General features: G+C 37.5%; 1 protein-coding gene across 1 annotated transcript in view; it reads left to right on the forward strand.

Moving 5' to 3' along the window:
• The window catches only part of nbeaa (neurobeachin a), a 147,512-nt gene that overhangs the window by 38,201 nt on the left and 91,139 nt on the right, over nucleotides 1–18,172 (forward strand). Inside the window, exons 2-5 of the mRNA XM_047378858.1 lie at nucleotides 9,374–9,605; nucleotides 12,804–12,904; nucleotides 16,197–16,292; nucleotides 17,522–17,643. Coding sequence (XP_047234814.1) covers nucleotides 9,374–9,605; nucleotides 12,804–12,904; nucleotides 16,197–16,292; nucleotides 17,522–17,643 — 551 coding nt within the window. The remainder of the gene's footprint in view (nucleotides 1–9,373; nucleotides 9,606–12,803; nucleotides 12,905–16,196; nucleotides 16,293–17,521; nucleotides 17,644–18,172) is intronic.

Consider the following 18,172-nt stretch of genomic DNA (forward strand, 5'->3'; position numbering starts at 1 on the left):
TACCTGTGAGATGCTCTGTAACCTCCTGCAATGGTGCAAAACAGGCTGCTGCTTCCTTAGCAACTGGTTTTAAACAGGCCATGACTCAGCAGCTAGTGTTCCTACGTGTGTGTGTGTGTTTCTGTGTGTGTGTATGGAACATGCAATGCTTTGGGAGCAGTAATTGTCATAATGCTGCTAAAACAAACAACTTTTACAAGTTGCCAAGAAAACAGTGAGGTCACTGCTTTACTGAGAACGTGGTGGCACTGCCAGGCCCCTTTTATTTGGAGAGGATGGTGTTCATGTTTGTGTGCCCTTTAACTTCCAGCATCATAAATGCCCCTTGTGTTTGCTCACTGGTGTGATTACTTGAATAGATGGGAATCCAGAATATTGGACTTTCAGGGCAGGGTGAACAAAGAGATTAAAGGTTAATAGTGTTTATGCAAAATAATCATTTTGCTCATAAAACTAATTAGTTTGCTTTTGTCTGTGTGCATTATAGTGATTGGTGCTTGAGTGCACTCTAGTGTGCACTGTCTTGCTATTTAAGGCAGCATGTGTATTTATACATCAATTAAAAGCCCCATTTGAGCAAATGAGCTCACGTAACAGTGGTTTTTTATTTAAGTCACAGAAAACGGGGAACATAAATTGTACTTGAACGTTTTCCACACCACTCCTCTGGATTTCGGTGGGTCTTTGCAACGTCTTTAGGTTTTAAATATCCTTTCCAGATGTTGCTTTTGCAGCAACAGAGATAATAATAATAAGAAGAAAGAGGACACCTTCTCCTTTTTTATCTCACCCTGCTTTATGGCCTTAATGCTCCATATTTTTTTTTTGCTTTATTGTTTGTCACTAGATATTTCATTGCAGTTGTTTGCATCACCCCTCTCATCTCGCTGTGATGCTCTGGAAAAGGAAGAGTTAGTACATAGACATAACGCTCGTGCTATACATGAGTAGACATTCCCCAGGGATGTCTGTGTCTTTCTATGTTCCAGTTTGCTACGTATCTACTAGCGTGTTTCTACAAATGCCCTCTGCACCCCCTATGGCTGTTTACATCAAATGTCTTCAGACGGACAAGTTGTATTGGATGCGCTAGAACGCAGTGGTCCCCGGTGAGCGCTGTAATTGGGAACCTCAGAGGAGTAAGGGGGAGAGAAAAATTCGGCGCGGGCTGAATTGAATTCTTCCTGCTTTTATTCCAGACTTCATCCTGTGTAATCTGTGCTAATGTATTCACAGAGTGCGGCGGATCAATTCACTTCACCAAGTGGAGAGATGGCGTGCTGGGACAGAAAGAGAGAGAAAAGGAGAGGTCGTTGTTTTAACTGTAAAGAGGGGAGGGAACAGACGCAGGTGGAAAATGTAGAGGTTATCTAAGAGTTGTAGTGACAAAGCTTGAAGTGTAAAACCTGATGGGACAAGGTGAGGGTAGTGAAACGCATATCTTGAAGCGCCAACAGTTGATGTTAAAGGCCTCTTTGGACCTGAGATTAGGAACTATTGATGGGGAGGCTTGTAATTAAAGCTTGTAGTTTTAATGATTGCTGCAGCTAATGTTCCTTCTTACATCAATATTGCATATTGCAGCATTGTTTTTGTTTGAAGTGAGCTCAGATGCATGTCTACATGAATGGCTTGGCATTCTTTCAATATTGTTGAATATTGTTTTCAATAAACTAGAGGCTACAGCCATTTTACTTGAAAGTATATGAAAAATTTACAGTACTGTGATAATCTAATGGTACTTGTTACATCTATGAAAATATCAATCACTTCTATGATTTTATAAATGCAGATCTCCTGGTGACCTGGTTTTGAGAACATACAATGCAGGTGACTCTCAATAAATTATGTAATCCATAACTTAACTTTAGTTTTAGTAAATCAATCCAAAAAAATAAAACTCATATATTATATAGATTCATAATGCACTGTTATATATTTCAAGCACTTAATTCTGTTATGGTTAAGAGCTAATAAAAACCCAAACTTTTGTTTCGCACAAATCAGAATATAACATGAGGAAAAAATAGGATTTGAAAAACAGAAATGTTATGTCATTGCTATGAAAGCATTGCTAAAGAAGCTGACTGTTCAGAGTGGTTTTCAAACATATCAGTGGAAAGTTGAGTGGAAGGAATAAGTGTGATAGAAAACGTGAACAAGCAAGAGGGATAACTGCAACTTTGAGGGAATTGTGAACCAAAGCCCGTTCAGAAATTCAGATGATGCAGACTGTGGCTAGAGTCAGGGCTTTAACAGCTACCACACACAGCTGCATCCAGAACATAGGCTATAACTGTCACATTTCTTGTGTTAAGCCACCCCTAGACCAGACATAACCTCAGAAGCTTCTTACTGGACTGTTGCACACGGGTTCAAAGTCTCTTTTGGAGTTTGCATGTTTTCCCCGTGCATGCGTGGGTTCTCACCGGGTACTCCGGCTTCCTGACCGTTAGGTTAACTGGTCTTTCTAAATTGCCCTTAGGTGTGAATGAATGTGTGCATGGTTGTTTGTCCTGTGTGTGTCTGTGTAGGCCTGCGATGGATTGGCGACCTGTCCAGGGTGTACCTTGTCTCTCGCCCATTGACTGCAGGAGATAGGCACCAGCTCCCCCCTGACCCACTATGGAATAAGTAGCATAGAAGATGAATGAATGCATAAATGTAATGTTAATTTTACCAAAGAAATGAAAAAAAATCTAAATAAATTTTCAGATGTATAAAAAGTAATTAAATTAATTATGCTGATTATATATCAAGATTCATAGATAATAAATGTAATTAGATATTTATTTTTTTATTTTCCTTCTTGTTGGTCTGTGGATGGATGATAAACTGTTGTATACATTACCAAATTTATCTTTTTGTAAATTTTGTGCTTTGAAAAAAGGGGGTAACTATGTAAGAAATCTTTTTTTCTACCATTGTTCTGTTTTTACACATATATAACATGAAATATTTGTTGTATTCCTGATTGAATAAAAAAAATAAAATAAAATCAAAATCAAATGTAGCGCTACATTTGGAAATTAAGGTCCCCAAGTCTGGAGGAAGTGTGGAGAGGCACAAAATCCAAGTCCAGTGTATAATTTCCACAGTCAGTGATGTTTTAGGGAACCATGTCTTCTGCTTCTGTTGGTCCACTGTGTTTTATTGAGTCCAAAGTTAGAACAGCCATCTACCAGGACATTTTAGAGCACTTCATGCTTCAATGTGCTGGCAAGCTTTGTGGAGATGCTGATGCTTTCATTTTCCATTCCAATTACCAATACCACATTTAATGACCATGCTGTCATGCTAAGTGCTTAATTGGCCAACAAACTCACCTGGCCTGAACCCCACAGAGAATCTGTGGAGTATTGTCAACGAAGATGAGAAACACCCAATGCAGACGAGCCGAAGGCCGCTAATGAAGCAGCATGGGCTACCCTAACACCTCAGCAGGGGCATGGGCGGATTGTGTTCATGCCACGCTGCATTGATGCTGTAATTCATGCAAAAGGATCTAATTCAATTCAGTTTATTTATATAGCGCCAATTCACAACACATGTCGTCTCAAGGCACTTCACAAAGTCAGGTACATACATTCCAATTAATCCTAACCATTGAACAGTGCAGTCAAAGTAAGTTATTTATTCAAACTGGATAAAAAGTTTTTCTATCTAAGGAAACCCAGCAGATTGCATCAAGTCAGAGACTTGCAGCATTCACTCCTCCCAGATGAGCATGTAGCGACAGTGGACAGTCACTGGCGTTGACTTTGCAGCAATCCCTCATACTGAGCATGCATGTAGCGACAGCGGAGAGGAAAAACTCCCTTTTAACAGGAAGAAACCTCCAGCAGAACCAGGCTCAGTGTGAGCGGCCATCTGCCACGACCAACTGGGGGTTAGAGAGAACAGAGCAGAGACACAAAAAGAACACAGAAGCACTGATCCAAGAGTCCTTTCTATGGGAAGGACAAGTAAATGTTAATGGATGTAGCTCCTTTAGTCATTTCATCTAGAAAGAAGGAATAGATAAACTCTGAGCCAGTTTTCAAGGTTAGAGTCTGAAAGAGAGCACATATAATTAGTTACAGTAAAGGCTCAGCCAATTGCTATGTCCAGGAGAGAGAAAGGGTTAAATACTGAAAGACAGGGCCAAGTGGATCATCGGTAGAGGGTGAGCATTAAGTTGTTGGCAGCAGAACATTGGACGATGCCCTCCTCCAGAAAGGTGTCACAGGTAGACACAGAGTCAGGCCAGGTGTAGCTTCTAGGAAGAGAAAAGAGAGAAAACATGAAGTTAAAAGCTGAAATAACAGCAAATAATGCAAAATTGGAGAGTAGTGTGAGAATGTAGCGAAAAGAGTGAAAGTGGTCATTATGTCCTCCAGCAGCCTAAGCCTATAGCAGCATAACTACAGAGATAGCTCAGGATAACTTAAGCCACTCTTATCAGCTTTATCAAAACGGAAAGTTTTAAGCCTAGCCTTAAAAGTAGACAGGGTGTCTGCCTCACGGACTAAAACTGGGAGCTGGTTCCACAGGAGAGGAGCCTGATAACTAAAGGATCTGCCTCCCATTCTACTTCTAGAGACTCTAGGAACCACCTGTAAACTTGCAGTCTGAGAACAAAGTGCTCTGTTAGGAACATATGGAACAATCAGATCTCTGATGTATGATGGAGCTAGATCATTAAGGGCTTTATATGTGAGGAGGAGAATTTTAAATTCTATTCTGGACTTAACAGGGAGCCAATGAAGGGAAGCTAAAATAGGAGAAATATGATCTATCTTTTTAATTTTCATCAGAACTCTTGCTGCAGCATTCTGAATCAGCTGAAGGCTTTTAACTGCATTTTGTGGACATCCTGATAGTAAAGAATTACAATAGTCCAGCCTTGAAGTAACAAATGCATGGACCTGTTTTTCAGCGTCACTCCTGGGTAGGATATTTCTAATTTTGGCAATGTTCTGGACATGAAAGAATGAAATCCTAGAAACCTGTTTAATATGGGATTTAAATGACATGTCCTGGTCAAAAGTAACACCAAGGTTTTTTACTTTATCACCGGAGGTCAATTTAATGCCATCCAGATTAAGTGATTGACCAAGCAGTTTAATTTTTAAAGACTCCGGTCCAAAGACGACAACTTCTGTTTTGTCTGAATTTAGAAGCAAAAACTTTAAAGTCATCCAAGTTTTTACATCTTCAAGACCTGCTTGTAGTCTATCTAACTGGTTGGGTTCATCAGGATTTATGGATAAGTAAAGCTGAGTATCATCAGAATAACAATGAAAATTTATCCTATGCTGCCTGATAATTTGACCTATTGGAAGCATATATATAGTAAAGAGAATTGGCCCAAGTACCAACCCTGTGGTACTCCACAATTAACCCTGGAGTTTAAAGATGATTTATCATTTTTCCTGACTGGAATCTGTCAGACAAATAAGATTTAAACCAGCCTATCGCTGTTCCCCTGATCCCTACAGCATATTCCAGCCTTTCTAAGAGAATATTGTGATCGACTGTATCAAATGCACAAGTCCATTATCTGAGACCATAAGAATATCATTAGTGACTTTCAGCAGATCTGTTTCAGTGCTATGATGAGCTCTGAAACCTGACTGAAACTCTTCAAACAGGTCATTGCTGTGTAAATGCTCACACATTTTATTAGCAACTATTTTCTCAAACATTTTAGATATGAACGGAAGATTGGATATAGGTCTGTAATTTTTCAAGTCATCTCGATCAAGCGAACGTTTCTTAAGTAAAGGTTTAATTACAGCTACCTTAAAAGCTTGTGGTACATATCCATTTACTAAGGATAGATTAATCATATCTAAAATGGGGCTGGTAATCAGAGGGAACACTTCCTTAAATAATTTGGTTGGGATTGGGTCTAACATACAAGTTAAAGGTTTAGATGAAGCTAATATTTCTGATATCTCAGGAAGTTCCACATGATCAAAACAGTCCAAACACAGATCAGGTTCTACAGTTACTTCCAATGTTGTCTCGCTTGCTGAGGATGACGTAATCTTCTTCGGGAGTATGTCAATGATTTTATTTTTAATAGAATCAATTTTGTTTAAAAAGAATCCCATAAAGTCATGACTGCTGAGAGCTAAGGAAATGGATGACTCAACAGAGCTATGACTCTGTGTAAGTTTAGCAACTGTACTAAAGCGAAACCTAGGATTATTCTTGTTCTCCTCTATTAATGATGAAAAATACGCTATTCTGGCTTGGTGAAGTGTCTTTTTATACAACAGTAGGCTATTTTTCGAGATTAAGTAGGAATCCTCTGGGTGTGTAGAGCGCCATTTTCTCTCCAATTTTCTAACATTGTGCTTTAAAGTACACAGCTCTGAATTAAACCAGGGAGCCAGCCTTCTATGAATAATTACCTTCTTTTTGAAGGGGGCTGCATTGTCTAATGCACCACGCAATGATGAAGTAACACTATGAACAAGAGAATCAATTTGTGAAGTGGTAGAAACAAAATTATTGCCCTCCACTGTGTTTTTCTGTGATAATGAGGAAATTAAAAGTGGAACCGATTCTTTAAAGGTTGTTACAGCATTGTCTGATAATGAATTGCTATAATGAAATTTTCTTTCAGGTGTGCAGTACTCGGTTAAATTAAACTCAAAGGTTATTAAAAAATGGTCAGACAGGACAGGGTTATGAGAAAATATTATGTCTTTACACTCAATGCCACATGTCAGCACAAGGTCCAGAGAATGAAGACAAAGGTGGGTAGGTTTGTTAATGTTTTGAGCAAAGCTAATTGAGTCTAGGATAGCGTTAAAGGCTATATTTAGGCTATCATTTTCAGTGTCAACATGAATGTTAAAATCCCCCACTATAATAACTTTATTTGTATTTAACACTAAATCAGATAAAAGGTCTGAAAACAAATCCAAAAATAGAGAGTAAGGGCCTTGTGGACAGTACGAAACAACAAACAGAAGTGGTTTTAGTGTTTTGCAATTTGGATGAGGAAAACTAAGGTTTAAATATTCAAAAGAGTTGTAGCTATTGATTGGTCTGGGACTAATCAATAAATCGGACTGAAATATGGTTGCTACTCCTCCTCCTCGCCCAGTATTTTGAGGAATGAAATTTTTAATAATTAATAGGAGATGACTCATTTATAGTAACATAATCCTCTTGCTGCAGCCAGGTTTCTGTGAGGCAAAATAAATCAATCTGATTGTCACAAATCAGGTCATTTACTAGCAAAGTCTTTGAAGAGAGAGATATTATGTTCAGTAAGCCAAGTTTATTTTTCTTTTTAGTCTGAGTTGTGTTTATTTTTATGAGATTTTCATGATTTCCCCTTTTTAGATAATTTTTTAATCTATTCAGTTTTGGCCGTGGGCGAGACACTGTCTTAATAGGGTAATGGGAGGGTAGCAGTACAGAAGCTGCAGAGAGGAGTGTTAAACTACGATCCTGCTTCCTGGTCTGAACCCTGGGTTGTCAGAGTTTTGGAGAACTAATAAATTTAACAAATATCATTCTGTGTGTAATGACTCTATGTAATTTAGATAAGAACACAGCAAGGCTAGAACATGTTAAAGCTATTACTCTGGGAGGTGCTATAAGGTATAGCAACTAACAATGTTGTAGCACTTTTTTAGAGGTGAACATAAAATACAAAATGACATGGCAGAAATGAATAATCTACCTATTGTTTCTATTCAGTTGCAAACTAGCCTTATTACTGCAGCACAGCTAGCTGTTACAGGAAGCTAGAAAAGCAGTAGTTTAAAACTCCCAGTGAAAATTGCTTTTAAAATAAATAACAGCAAAAATGATGGGTGAGATTGGTTATGATACATATTTTTTTTACCATGTGACAATATCCAGCTAATTATTTAAATGGGTTTAGTTAGTAACATTCAGTATTGTTGTAGGCTAGGAGGCTGAATTAAATATTAGCAATTTACAGCTGCTACACTAAAGCAGCTATTAATTAGTAACCACTCGTAGTCTAGCAGTGTTAATGTAATGGGCTAAAGTGAAAACACTCTTCTGTTGACCACCTTGGGAATGTTTCCAGTTAGTAAATCGTAAATTGCTATGTTTGACTACTGATCATCAAACACATTTGAACATTTAGTGAAGGCAACACAAGTAAGAAAAAAATATATTGTGCAAAGAAATATTTAATTTATTTGAAAAAAAAAAAGCTTTCCAAATTAACCTGACCCTGGTGAAATCGAATCACCTCTCCTTGTTGAATCATGAATTAACGACCTTTATTGATAAGTAAAATGTCACAGCCAACCCCAGACATGAATTGCTGCTGGTAAAATAAGAAAATCCCTTAAAATTGAACCTGCCTGATTACACAAAACTGGCACAAAGATCTCAAAAGGCAACTCATCGTGCTCGGTCTAAATACATTCCAAAACTAATGACACATTTTGAGTTTTAACTGTTCACGTCTGGAAAGAGTTACAAAACCATTTCTGAGGCTTTGGGACTCCAGAAACTCACAGCGAGAGACGTCATCCAGAAGTAGAGAAAACTTGGAACAATTGTAGCCACACTACCACACTTTGACAAATAACGAATCAGCAACAACCTTTTCATAATGCAGACATGAGAGGAATGTTCATCCTATTGTAAACTGCACAGCTACAACAGTCGTAATGTTTATCTTTTCTCTCCCTCTTGCTCTGTATAAGTCTTTGGCATGTTTCTGTTTCATCTGATTTAATAACCTCGATGGTGCTCCCAGAGCTTGCTGGTTTCCATAGCTTCCATTTCCTGGACAGTGTAGTATGCCGAGGGCAAGCTGTGTGGGTATGCTCGTGTTTGTGAATGTGAGGCACAGCCGTATGTACTTTCACAAGTAATTATAGTGCTTCAGCCATTAAGAGACAGAACGTTTGCGCTCGATTTGATAAGTGTGGTATAATCTGACTAATGCCATCTGAGAGGACCAGGAGTGTAATGTGTATGAATCAGTGTCTGTGTGTAAGTCTGGGTGTCTTTGCATGCCGTGGAGTGTGTATGGGAGTGTGTGTATGTGTAGCTGTCGAAGAGGAGGCCATTTTTATGTGGCTGTATGTTTAGTGATTGAGGTTTACAGAGGGGAGAGCTCCTCTCCTGACGTAGGAGACACAGGAGTAGAGGACATGGTGTGTGTGTGTTCATGTAGGTGTGGGTGATGAAAGACGTTTATTTTTTTCTGTGCCTAATGTCCCCCAGGCCAACAAATGTTTTCCTAACCAATCAACATTCATCAGAGTCTATGCTACCTCTCCTGGTGACAAAATAGTAAATGCTTCTCTAAATCATTCACCATTTTTTCTTTAATTCTCCCCTCCCCTATTTCCTTCCCTTCCCCCTTGTCCTCCTCCAGCTGGTGGGCGGCGAGTTTGACCTGGAGATGAACTTCATCATCCAAGAGGCGGAGAGCATTGGCTGCATGGTGGAGCTGCTGTCGCACTGCGAAGTGACGTGCCAGGCTGAGATCTGGAGCATGTTCACCGCCATCCTGCGTAAGAGCGTGCGCAACCTGCAGACCAGCACCGAGGTGGGCCTCATCCAGCAGGTGCTGCTCAAAATGAGCACAGTGGACGACATGATCGCAGGTGGGATGTTGAGACAGCAGGAAAACATTAGTTCAGTTCATAGTTTGGTATCTTATATAGCCAAACAGATGTGGGTGACATTATAAAATCTTTTTTTTAAATCTTCACATTTAATAAACAGCCTATTTTGTTGTGTGCAATTTAAAACGGCAGCCTTATAACAGGAAAAAAAACTGTTGCATTATTCATGGGTCTTAGGCAGAGTTAAAAAGTCTTAAATTTGCTTTTAGTATTTTTGATTTCTGAATAAGGGTTGAAAAACAAAACTATTATTAGTATGAAAAAACATTTGCATTTACACATTTTCCCTAAAAATCCAGATTTCTAAAAGTACATAGCTCAAGAGACCAGGGGCACATTTTGTATACATGCTATATTAAACAAACGGACCTAAAAACTGTTGCAGTGCTATATGGAGCACATGCTTAGTTAGCACTACTTGTTTTATTTGAATATGAGCACCAGTTCTTAAACAAAAAAACCCAGCCATTGCACCAACTGCATGACCAAGATTTACAGAACCACTTGCTAAGAGATGCTACGATGATCTGGGACCAACCAACATCTAAATAGTTAAGAACAATGTGTTAAACTCTAGAATTTGTTCATGTTGTTTGTTTGATTTATGCATATATTTAATTGAAGAGTGTTACACAGGTGGGAGAGCAGGTTAAGAAAAACAGGTGACAATATAAAATAAATGTCTCTTTTGTTTTTCTTCTTTTTGTTTTTAATTTATGCTTTTTCAGTGTTTTAATCATATGTATTAATAGGCTTTATCGCTGTAAAATATCTGCAGTTGATTTCTCGAAAGCGTTTGTGTGTAAAAATTTCAAATAGTTTGAGAATGTTGAGATTCACACAATATGATAACCCTAAGCAAAAAACAAAACAAAACATGGTTTCACAATATTTACAAAAAAACATTACAATGAAAATGTGAAACAGCATTTAATGTTTTTATATAAAGCCTGAAAACATCAGTTACTCTTACTACTGAACAAAAACATCTAACAGATTTATAATTGCAGCTTAAATAATGTTATTAAAACTATAAAAGAATTACCTGCAAAATTTAAAGGCTATAAATGTTGTAAATGAGAAATATCAACGTATGTATTCCTAATAAGTTGGCAAAACACTCATTATGAAGTATTTTTTTAGTTTTATGAAACCAAGATAGCTCAATACATGCACAGAAGTGTCTGATACAAATTGTTTGAGGGGGATTGAAACCTATTCTCATACTTCTTTATATTATTGGTTTATAGAGTTTAGCCGCTGCAGTGATGTCGTTATGGTCTTCTACTGCTGGAGTAGCAATTTCACGCAGGGAAAAGGGATTTTTCCACGAGCAACTTTCAGAAACACACAAAAAACACCTGCCATCCGAAATAGATTTTTACTGTATTTGTTTGACCAATAAAAACCCATAACACATTTTCAATAAATAGTATATAGGATTTTATGAACCTTTCCTACCATGTCGAGTTGACCTTATTTGTTTATGGGATAAATCTTTGATTATATTTTTTATAGTAAAACTTCTAGTGTACTTTGTTTTATACCTATAAAACTTACCCATTTTTCACATCTAAAGTATGTTAACCAGTATGTAGACAGAATTTACCCACTTGGTCATTTCTTTGCATTATCACATCGACCTTGGCTTCCCTTTAATAACATCTCAGCATGCTCATCCCCTCATTTACCGTCCATCCTCTCTGTCCTATCCAGCGTTGCTGGATAATGGCTTTCATAACTTCCCTGACTTGTTAGTACTCACAGCAGAGCTGAGTATACATAGCTGCATCGAATGTCAGTTCTTACCAGCTCTCTGTCCTAACTTGGATTCTGATTTTTCCTGAAACTATTTAAAATGACCTATATGGATTTATTGTTCCAAAACTAGAGCTCAGGGGGGGGTAAATCTGGGACATTTTGTATTGCAGTTTGTTCCCATATCAAGCACCTCAGTGAGCTAGCGTTTCTCCTTTATTCCCTGTCGCTGGGCTTTGGTTAATGAATAATGGTGGGGAGAGTCTTCATATTCGCCAAGTGCAAGAAGAAAGAGGAGCCCCTCTAAGCAGATTGTTTCACTCTACAGAGGCTGAATGCTCTGTCTCTGCCATAGCTACACTGCTCATGTTGTTTGTGTGAAATGAAGGTCAGCGAAGCATTTGAAAATACCATAATTCATAGCGGATATGCTAAAGCATGCTAACATACCTACAACAGCAAAATCATCAAAGCAGTTGCATGCCATTAGGAAGAGCATGAGTTCATGGAGTCATGTATTATGTATGTGTATTTGCCGTTAAGAGTCACTGCAATTTAAAATACAAGATTTAGGTTAATTAATGTCCCTATTTACTTCAAGAAGTACATCCATTGTAATATAAAAGTGGCATTTTATATTGAAACTAAGAAAAAATCCACCATATGTTTTATTGCATCCCAGCTTAAGTCAAATAGGGATGCTGGTCAAGTTCATACTCTTATCAATCCAGGACTGTTTCATACCAGTCTTGAATATGATTTGTCATGGACATACTTTGACAACTGACAACTTTAAAGCTATTTTCTGTAACCTTATTTTAGTCAAATGTAAGAAATACCTACAAGAAGCAGCTGGCTCACATTTTCTTGGTGAGATAAAGGCCTTTAATTTATTATTATTTCAAAAGAGTCATTCGGGTCAAATGGAAATCTGAACTGCAATCCGAGAAATAAGGTGTCAATCAAATCTTTACAAAACAATATGGTCAATATTAAATTACATATGAGATTTGAGCATTTCATTATGATAATATTGTCCCAATATTTTAGAAAAAAAATACTTAACTACCAAGATAAATAATCTGATAAATTATAGTACATGGGTATAAAATGAAAACGGGAAGGGATGGAAAGGCAGTGAGAAACGTCCAAGAGCTGATTTGACATGGAGCTGTCAAGCCATGATGCATCTGTTTGGTATAGAGTGGTGTAGCTGTTAGTATGTTGACTCTCACTGAATGATACATAACCAAACTGTCACTGTATGCAAACAGGCTCAGTGTTATGACCTCATCACAGATAATCAGAGAAAAGTCTGTGAAGGACCTTCCAGATGCTGACTCAAAGACACGCTTATGAGAACACACATCTTACCCTCTGTTCTCTGTACCCTCTTCTCATGTGTGTGTGTTTACTCAGACCTCCTGGTGGATATGCTAGGAGTCCTGGCCAGTTACAGCATCACAGTCAAGGAGCTGAAGCTGCTCTTCAGTATGCTGAGAGGAGAGAATGGCATCTGGGTAAGTTGGTGGAGAGCAAAACCTGTGTATATATATATATATATTCAAACATCTTTAATTCAAGATCATTATGCACAACAACAAGGCAACAAAGTACAGTGATAACATTTTTTTGAATAAATATAAGGTCACACTAAAGTGCAATAATTCAACATAAAATTGATCAGTTTTCTTAGCTTTTTTTGTGGTTACATGCACTAATTGCTGGTGAGAATTTGCTGTTCACAGCAGAGACAGCTCTGAATCTGGAGACTTGAAAAGGAGTCTTTTATTTCTTAAAAGAAATGCTCAGAAATGTTAAAGTCCAATCCATTCTTTATTTGAGATTCAAATGAAACAAAACCATTGCACATAAAAGACGCAGGCAACTTGTGGTGGCGATAGGCCAAGGAAATTAAGACTTTTCAGACACTCCGTCACAGTCTTGTAAAAGACACTGTTTATAATGAAAGCTTTAAGTTTATAATACATTTAGTGTTGGTATATGTTCTAAATTTTCTTTAGAATAAACATGGGAGCGCGCTTTATTTAATTAACTTAAAACTAGCCAAATCTAATGACTTTATTCAATGACTGATTTGTCTTTGTCAACACATAAGCTTATATATATTATATATATATATAAAAGTACATGTATACACGTATAAATATACTTTTCAATTGACCTCCTTTTTGTTTTAAGTATTTTGTTTTTATCTTTTTTTGGCTTGAAATTAGATTTTCCTCTGATTCTTATATCCTTGTATCCTACCACAATAGTGGTCGAAGCTAAATTTATTCCAAATGAGATTAATTATACAGCAGGAGTTTGTGGTGTCATTAGTCTGGGTGTCACCTAATGGGATTATTGTGCTAATAGACTTGAATAAAAGAGGATGTGTCTGTGTGTGCATGTGGCATGCAAATGTTTGTATTGATTTGTAATTGGATTTAGAGACAAGGGTAATTTGTGTTTATGTTTAGATTTTTATGTTTTATTTTTGCAGTGGTGCTGTTTTTGCTCTCTTGTAATTGACTTTATTAATGGAACAGAGGAGTGACTGTGCTACTGCTGTTACAACATTAGAAGCTTGATGATAAAAGCAGTGACAGCCTGATCAGGTGTGAAGGTTAAACAGTCAATGCTGTTCAATATACTCAGCCTCGTTTACATGTAACTACTATTTTCTGTTTCTAAACACAGAGCAGCTCCACTGGACTAAATGGTTTTGCTCAAGGACAAACTTTTTTTCTTTCCTACTGACAGGTTGTTTAACCAGCACATATTTTTTACAGTCAGCAAAGCAAACCATAACTTTGAAGACAAAACGGCTGAGTTTCCTTCACTCTAGTATTTTGCATGCTTTGCAAATAATTTAAATTCTGCATGTATTATACTTTTTGCACCTTGCATCTTTATGCTTTCAAGCTGAAAATGCAGCTTGATACTTTATGATTGCCTTCTTTTAGAGCTTCTGTAAAAACACCGTTTAATGAGATTGCACCTGAAGCTGGAAACTAAAAGTGATGAGTTTAAGATCAGCTTGGCTTCCTGTTGCTGTAATACAAACTGCTTCCTGTAGTATACTGATTAGCTCAGCTTGCAGTCACTCGGTTTACTGTTTCAGAAGGAATGTTTTAAAACTGAGCTGTACACAGAGGATTTTATGAGGTGAAAGTCCATGTGAAAACAGCCAGCGCAGGGCTTGGGTTTATGTATATTTACAGATTTCTTGTAAAAGCAGAAGCAATCCAGAATGCCCCCCACCTTCCTTTCCAAAAAAACTCTTGTCAACTTTGATTGGTACACTCCGAATCGGGCTCAATTCCGAACGCTGTAGATCGTTTCCAGGAATTTGTAAGCTCCAAAATACCTGCAGGGCAAGGTACAAAATTAATTCTTGTCCTTATTGGGTCAGATATGGTGAAAAACATTGGAATGTCCTGTTTAATTTAATGCAGACCTAAAATCCTTTCTTTCAACATCTTTTTCTCTGTAAAGTTAGTAGAACTGTGAATGTGTCACTAACTTCAGGTGCACATCAATAATTTTTTTCACAGATTCTAATCAAAAAGAGAAATTCGTATAGATTTATTACATACAGAGTGGTGTTTTCGTTCTGTTGATTTTGATAAATTTGGCCTACAGCTAATTTTCTTTAAAAAGTTTACTTTTAAATTGGACCAGTTAAAAATAGAATTTGACACAAAAATTGTATTTAATGTTCTGACATGACAGTTGTCCTGCAGATTCAAACCCTCCTTAAACAGGATGTGCCACAAAAGGCCATTGTTAAAGAAGCTCTTAGTTACCCAAGCACATTAATGGTGAATTGAGTAGGTTGAAAAAGTGCAGTAGGAAATGGTGCACAAGCAACAGGGCCGACTGCAACCTTGAGAGGATTGTGAATCAAAGCCCACTCAAGTGGTTGGGGGAGATTCGCAAGGCATGGGCTGCAACTGGAGCTAATGTTATAGGAACCAACACACACAGATGTATCCAGCAATTGGTTACAAAGGTCACATTCCTTGTGCTAAGTCACTCCTAAACTAGAGACAGCATTAGAGGTGTTTTACATGGGCCCAAGAGAAAAAGGGTTAGACTATATTTTGCATTATATTTAGAATTGATGGGATACACAACACAGCAGGAGAGCCATTTGCTGTATGTCTTTCCCTTCTCTCTACACCTTCTTCCCTGGTTAATTTCTATTCAATTAAGATCCACTTCTGCCAGAAAATTTTAAAAAAAAAAAAAAAAAAAAAGGTATTATTGAGTTAGTATTGAGTGCATACATTGTACAGTACATGGACATAATATTCATTGTATTGGTCTTATGTTTTGTATTGATCTTCAATGATATTCTAAATGATGGAGATTTACATGTAATGCCTTTGCCCTTCCTCATCACCCTTTGATGAAGCACATGCACAACTACTATCAGCCTCCTCTGGTCACTGATCAGTGGTCCATACCCTCAGCCATTTTACAGTACCTGCGCTGTCCAATAACTATTGTCACCCATCCACTTTCCCCCATTTCCCTGTCCATTTCAATTCCTCCTCTCTCAGCAGCCCTCTCTAGGCACAGATCGATTAAGGGGCACCGTGGTATTGAGGGGTTGTTATCAGGGAGGGAGGAGGTGATTGAAGACTTATTGATCCAGGGTGGTTTTGTGGTAGAGATGTGAAGCCACACAGTCACTTTTCTTTTTTTAATGATTTTTTGAACTGTCTTTCTGTACTGTCCATCTGGTGGACTGCATTTGCCATGTAATAATGAACGAATTTACTTTGTCGTCTCCTATCCTAGCCAAGACACGCTATCAAGCTGCTGTCGGTGTTGAACCAGATGCCTCAGAGGCATGGTCCCGACACCTTCTTCAACTTCCCTGGACGCAGTGCAGCGGTGAGACACACACATGTACCTCTTCTTCTGCAAACGTATTCTCCCTGCTTCTAAATTGCTAAAAATGGTTTCTTCCAGTTTATGTGTACCATCAGTCCAGACATCGTTGTAGATGCTTCATTCCATCAGAAAAAGAACATAAATGTTGAATATTAATGCTGATCATATGGTGAATCTTAAAAGTGCACACATCCCTGTTAAAATGCTGGGTTTTTGTCACATAAGAAAATGAAACTATGATTATACATTTCAAAACACATCAAACCATGTTTGATGTGTTTTACATGTCAACAGTTCAACTGGAAAACATGGAAATCTGTTTGGGAAAAAGTGGAACATTCCGAAATGTTTTTTTTTTTTTTTCACTCATGAAGCCATTCTTTAGTTAACTTGGATGTATGCTTGAACTCATTGCAATGATGAAGAATGAAATCCCTCTTCAGCTTTGTGGTCAAAACTGTCTCCATGAAAACCTCAGTTCCTCATGCAGAAAATGAACTCTGCAGCATGATGCAGCCACCATCATGTTGGACTGTGGGACTTGTGTTCCTTTTGATATGTACAATGTTGTTTTGTTTAGGCCCAAATATAATTTTGGCAGCTCCCTTAGTATTGCTTTAGGCCTCTTGGCAGCTATTCTGAACAATTTCTAAATTTCTTATTACCAGTCATAGAGAAAAGTCAAGTGACATCACTGTTGGCATTCTTCGCTGTACAGTCCCCCTAGAGCAACATTTTGTCAAATAGGCACTGTAGATTAGACACCATAATTACTATAAAGTAAAAGGTGAGTAAATGTCTACAAAAATAAATGTAATGGTGTTTTTAAAGAATAGCATATATAGTATGATGCTGTGGAGATCTTTTTACCCCTTTCCTGACTGATACCTGTGTGCATTTAAATAATTTTCAACCTGTCTATTGATTTAGCGAAGTAATGCAATGAGATTCACCTTTGAAGGTGTACTAACATATGCAACCAGATTGTGGCCCCTTTTTCATTTTTTTTACCTTTTCTTCTCTTACAAATTTGTCTTTCAGTTGATTTGCACAGGATATATGTCATTTTAAAGGTGACATCTATATTTATTTATTATGGTATAATTGTTTTACATCTCATAAACCTGGCCTTTTAACAGCCATCTGTACACTTTTGAGATCCACTTATGGGCATATTGGATGTTTTATGCATTGATGTAAACTGCTCTGTTGCATGTATCCTCCATCAGGCTATAGCGCTGCCACCAATTGCAAAATGGCCGTACCAAAATGGATTTACCATCAACACCTGGTTCAGACAAGATCCACTCAACAACATCAACGTGGACAAAGATAAACCATACCTTTACTGGTGAGTTTACCACCCTGTACTTGGACTAGAAGTAAAAAAAGAGTTTTGTTGACTTAGTAGAACAAATTCTCTCAAAAACTTTTTATTTTTATTTTTAAAACAAAAAATCTTGCTTTTGCCTCTTCTTTAAGCTTACAGCATTACATCATTGTTTTTCCAAACATATTCTCAGGCGAGCTTGATCACAGTGAAAGACCGAAGAATATCAATCTGCTTATTTGAATTTTTGTGTAATCATCCCTTTTATATAATATATTTCTTAGACTTTTTATGTTTTTTTTTTCTTTTTATGTTTATAAGAAAAGAGTCCTTAATTCATAGTTGCTTTAAGTGATTACTCTTTTTGCACAAACCAACCTTAACTATTGTTATTGATTCAAGCATTAAGTAATGAAAAAGCCCAAGGCTGAGTGAAGAAGCTGGACTGGCTTGTATTGTGTCCAGACTGAAATAAATTTTAGCTGAGGGGGAAGACAGATGCTGCACAAAGTAGAAAGTGTCTGATTTCTTCACATCACCAAAAAGTAGT

Source organism: Girardinichthys multiradiatus, chromosome 11 (assembly GCF_021462225.1).
Source record: "Girardinichthys multiradiatus isolate DD_20200921_A chromosome 11, DD_fGirMul_XY1, whole genome shotgun sequence".
Taxonomy (NCBI): Eukaryota; Metazoa; Chordata; class Actinopteri; order Cyprinodontiformes; family Goodeidae; genus Girardinichthys; species Girardinichthys multiradiatus.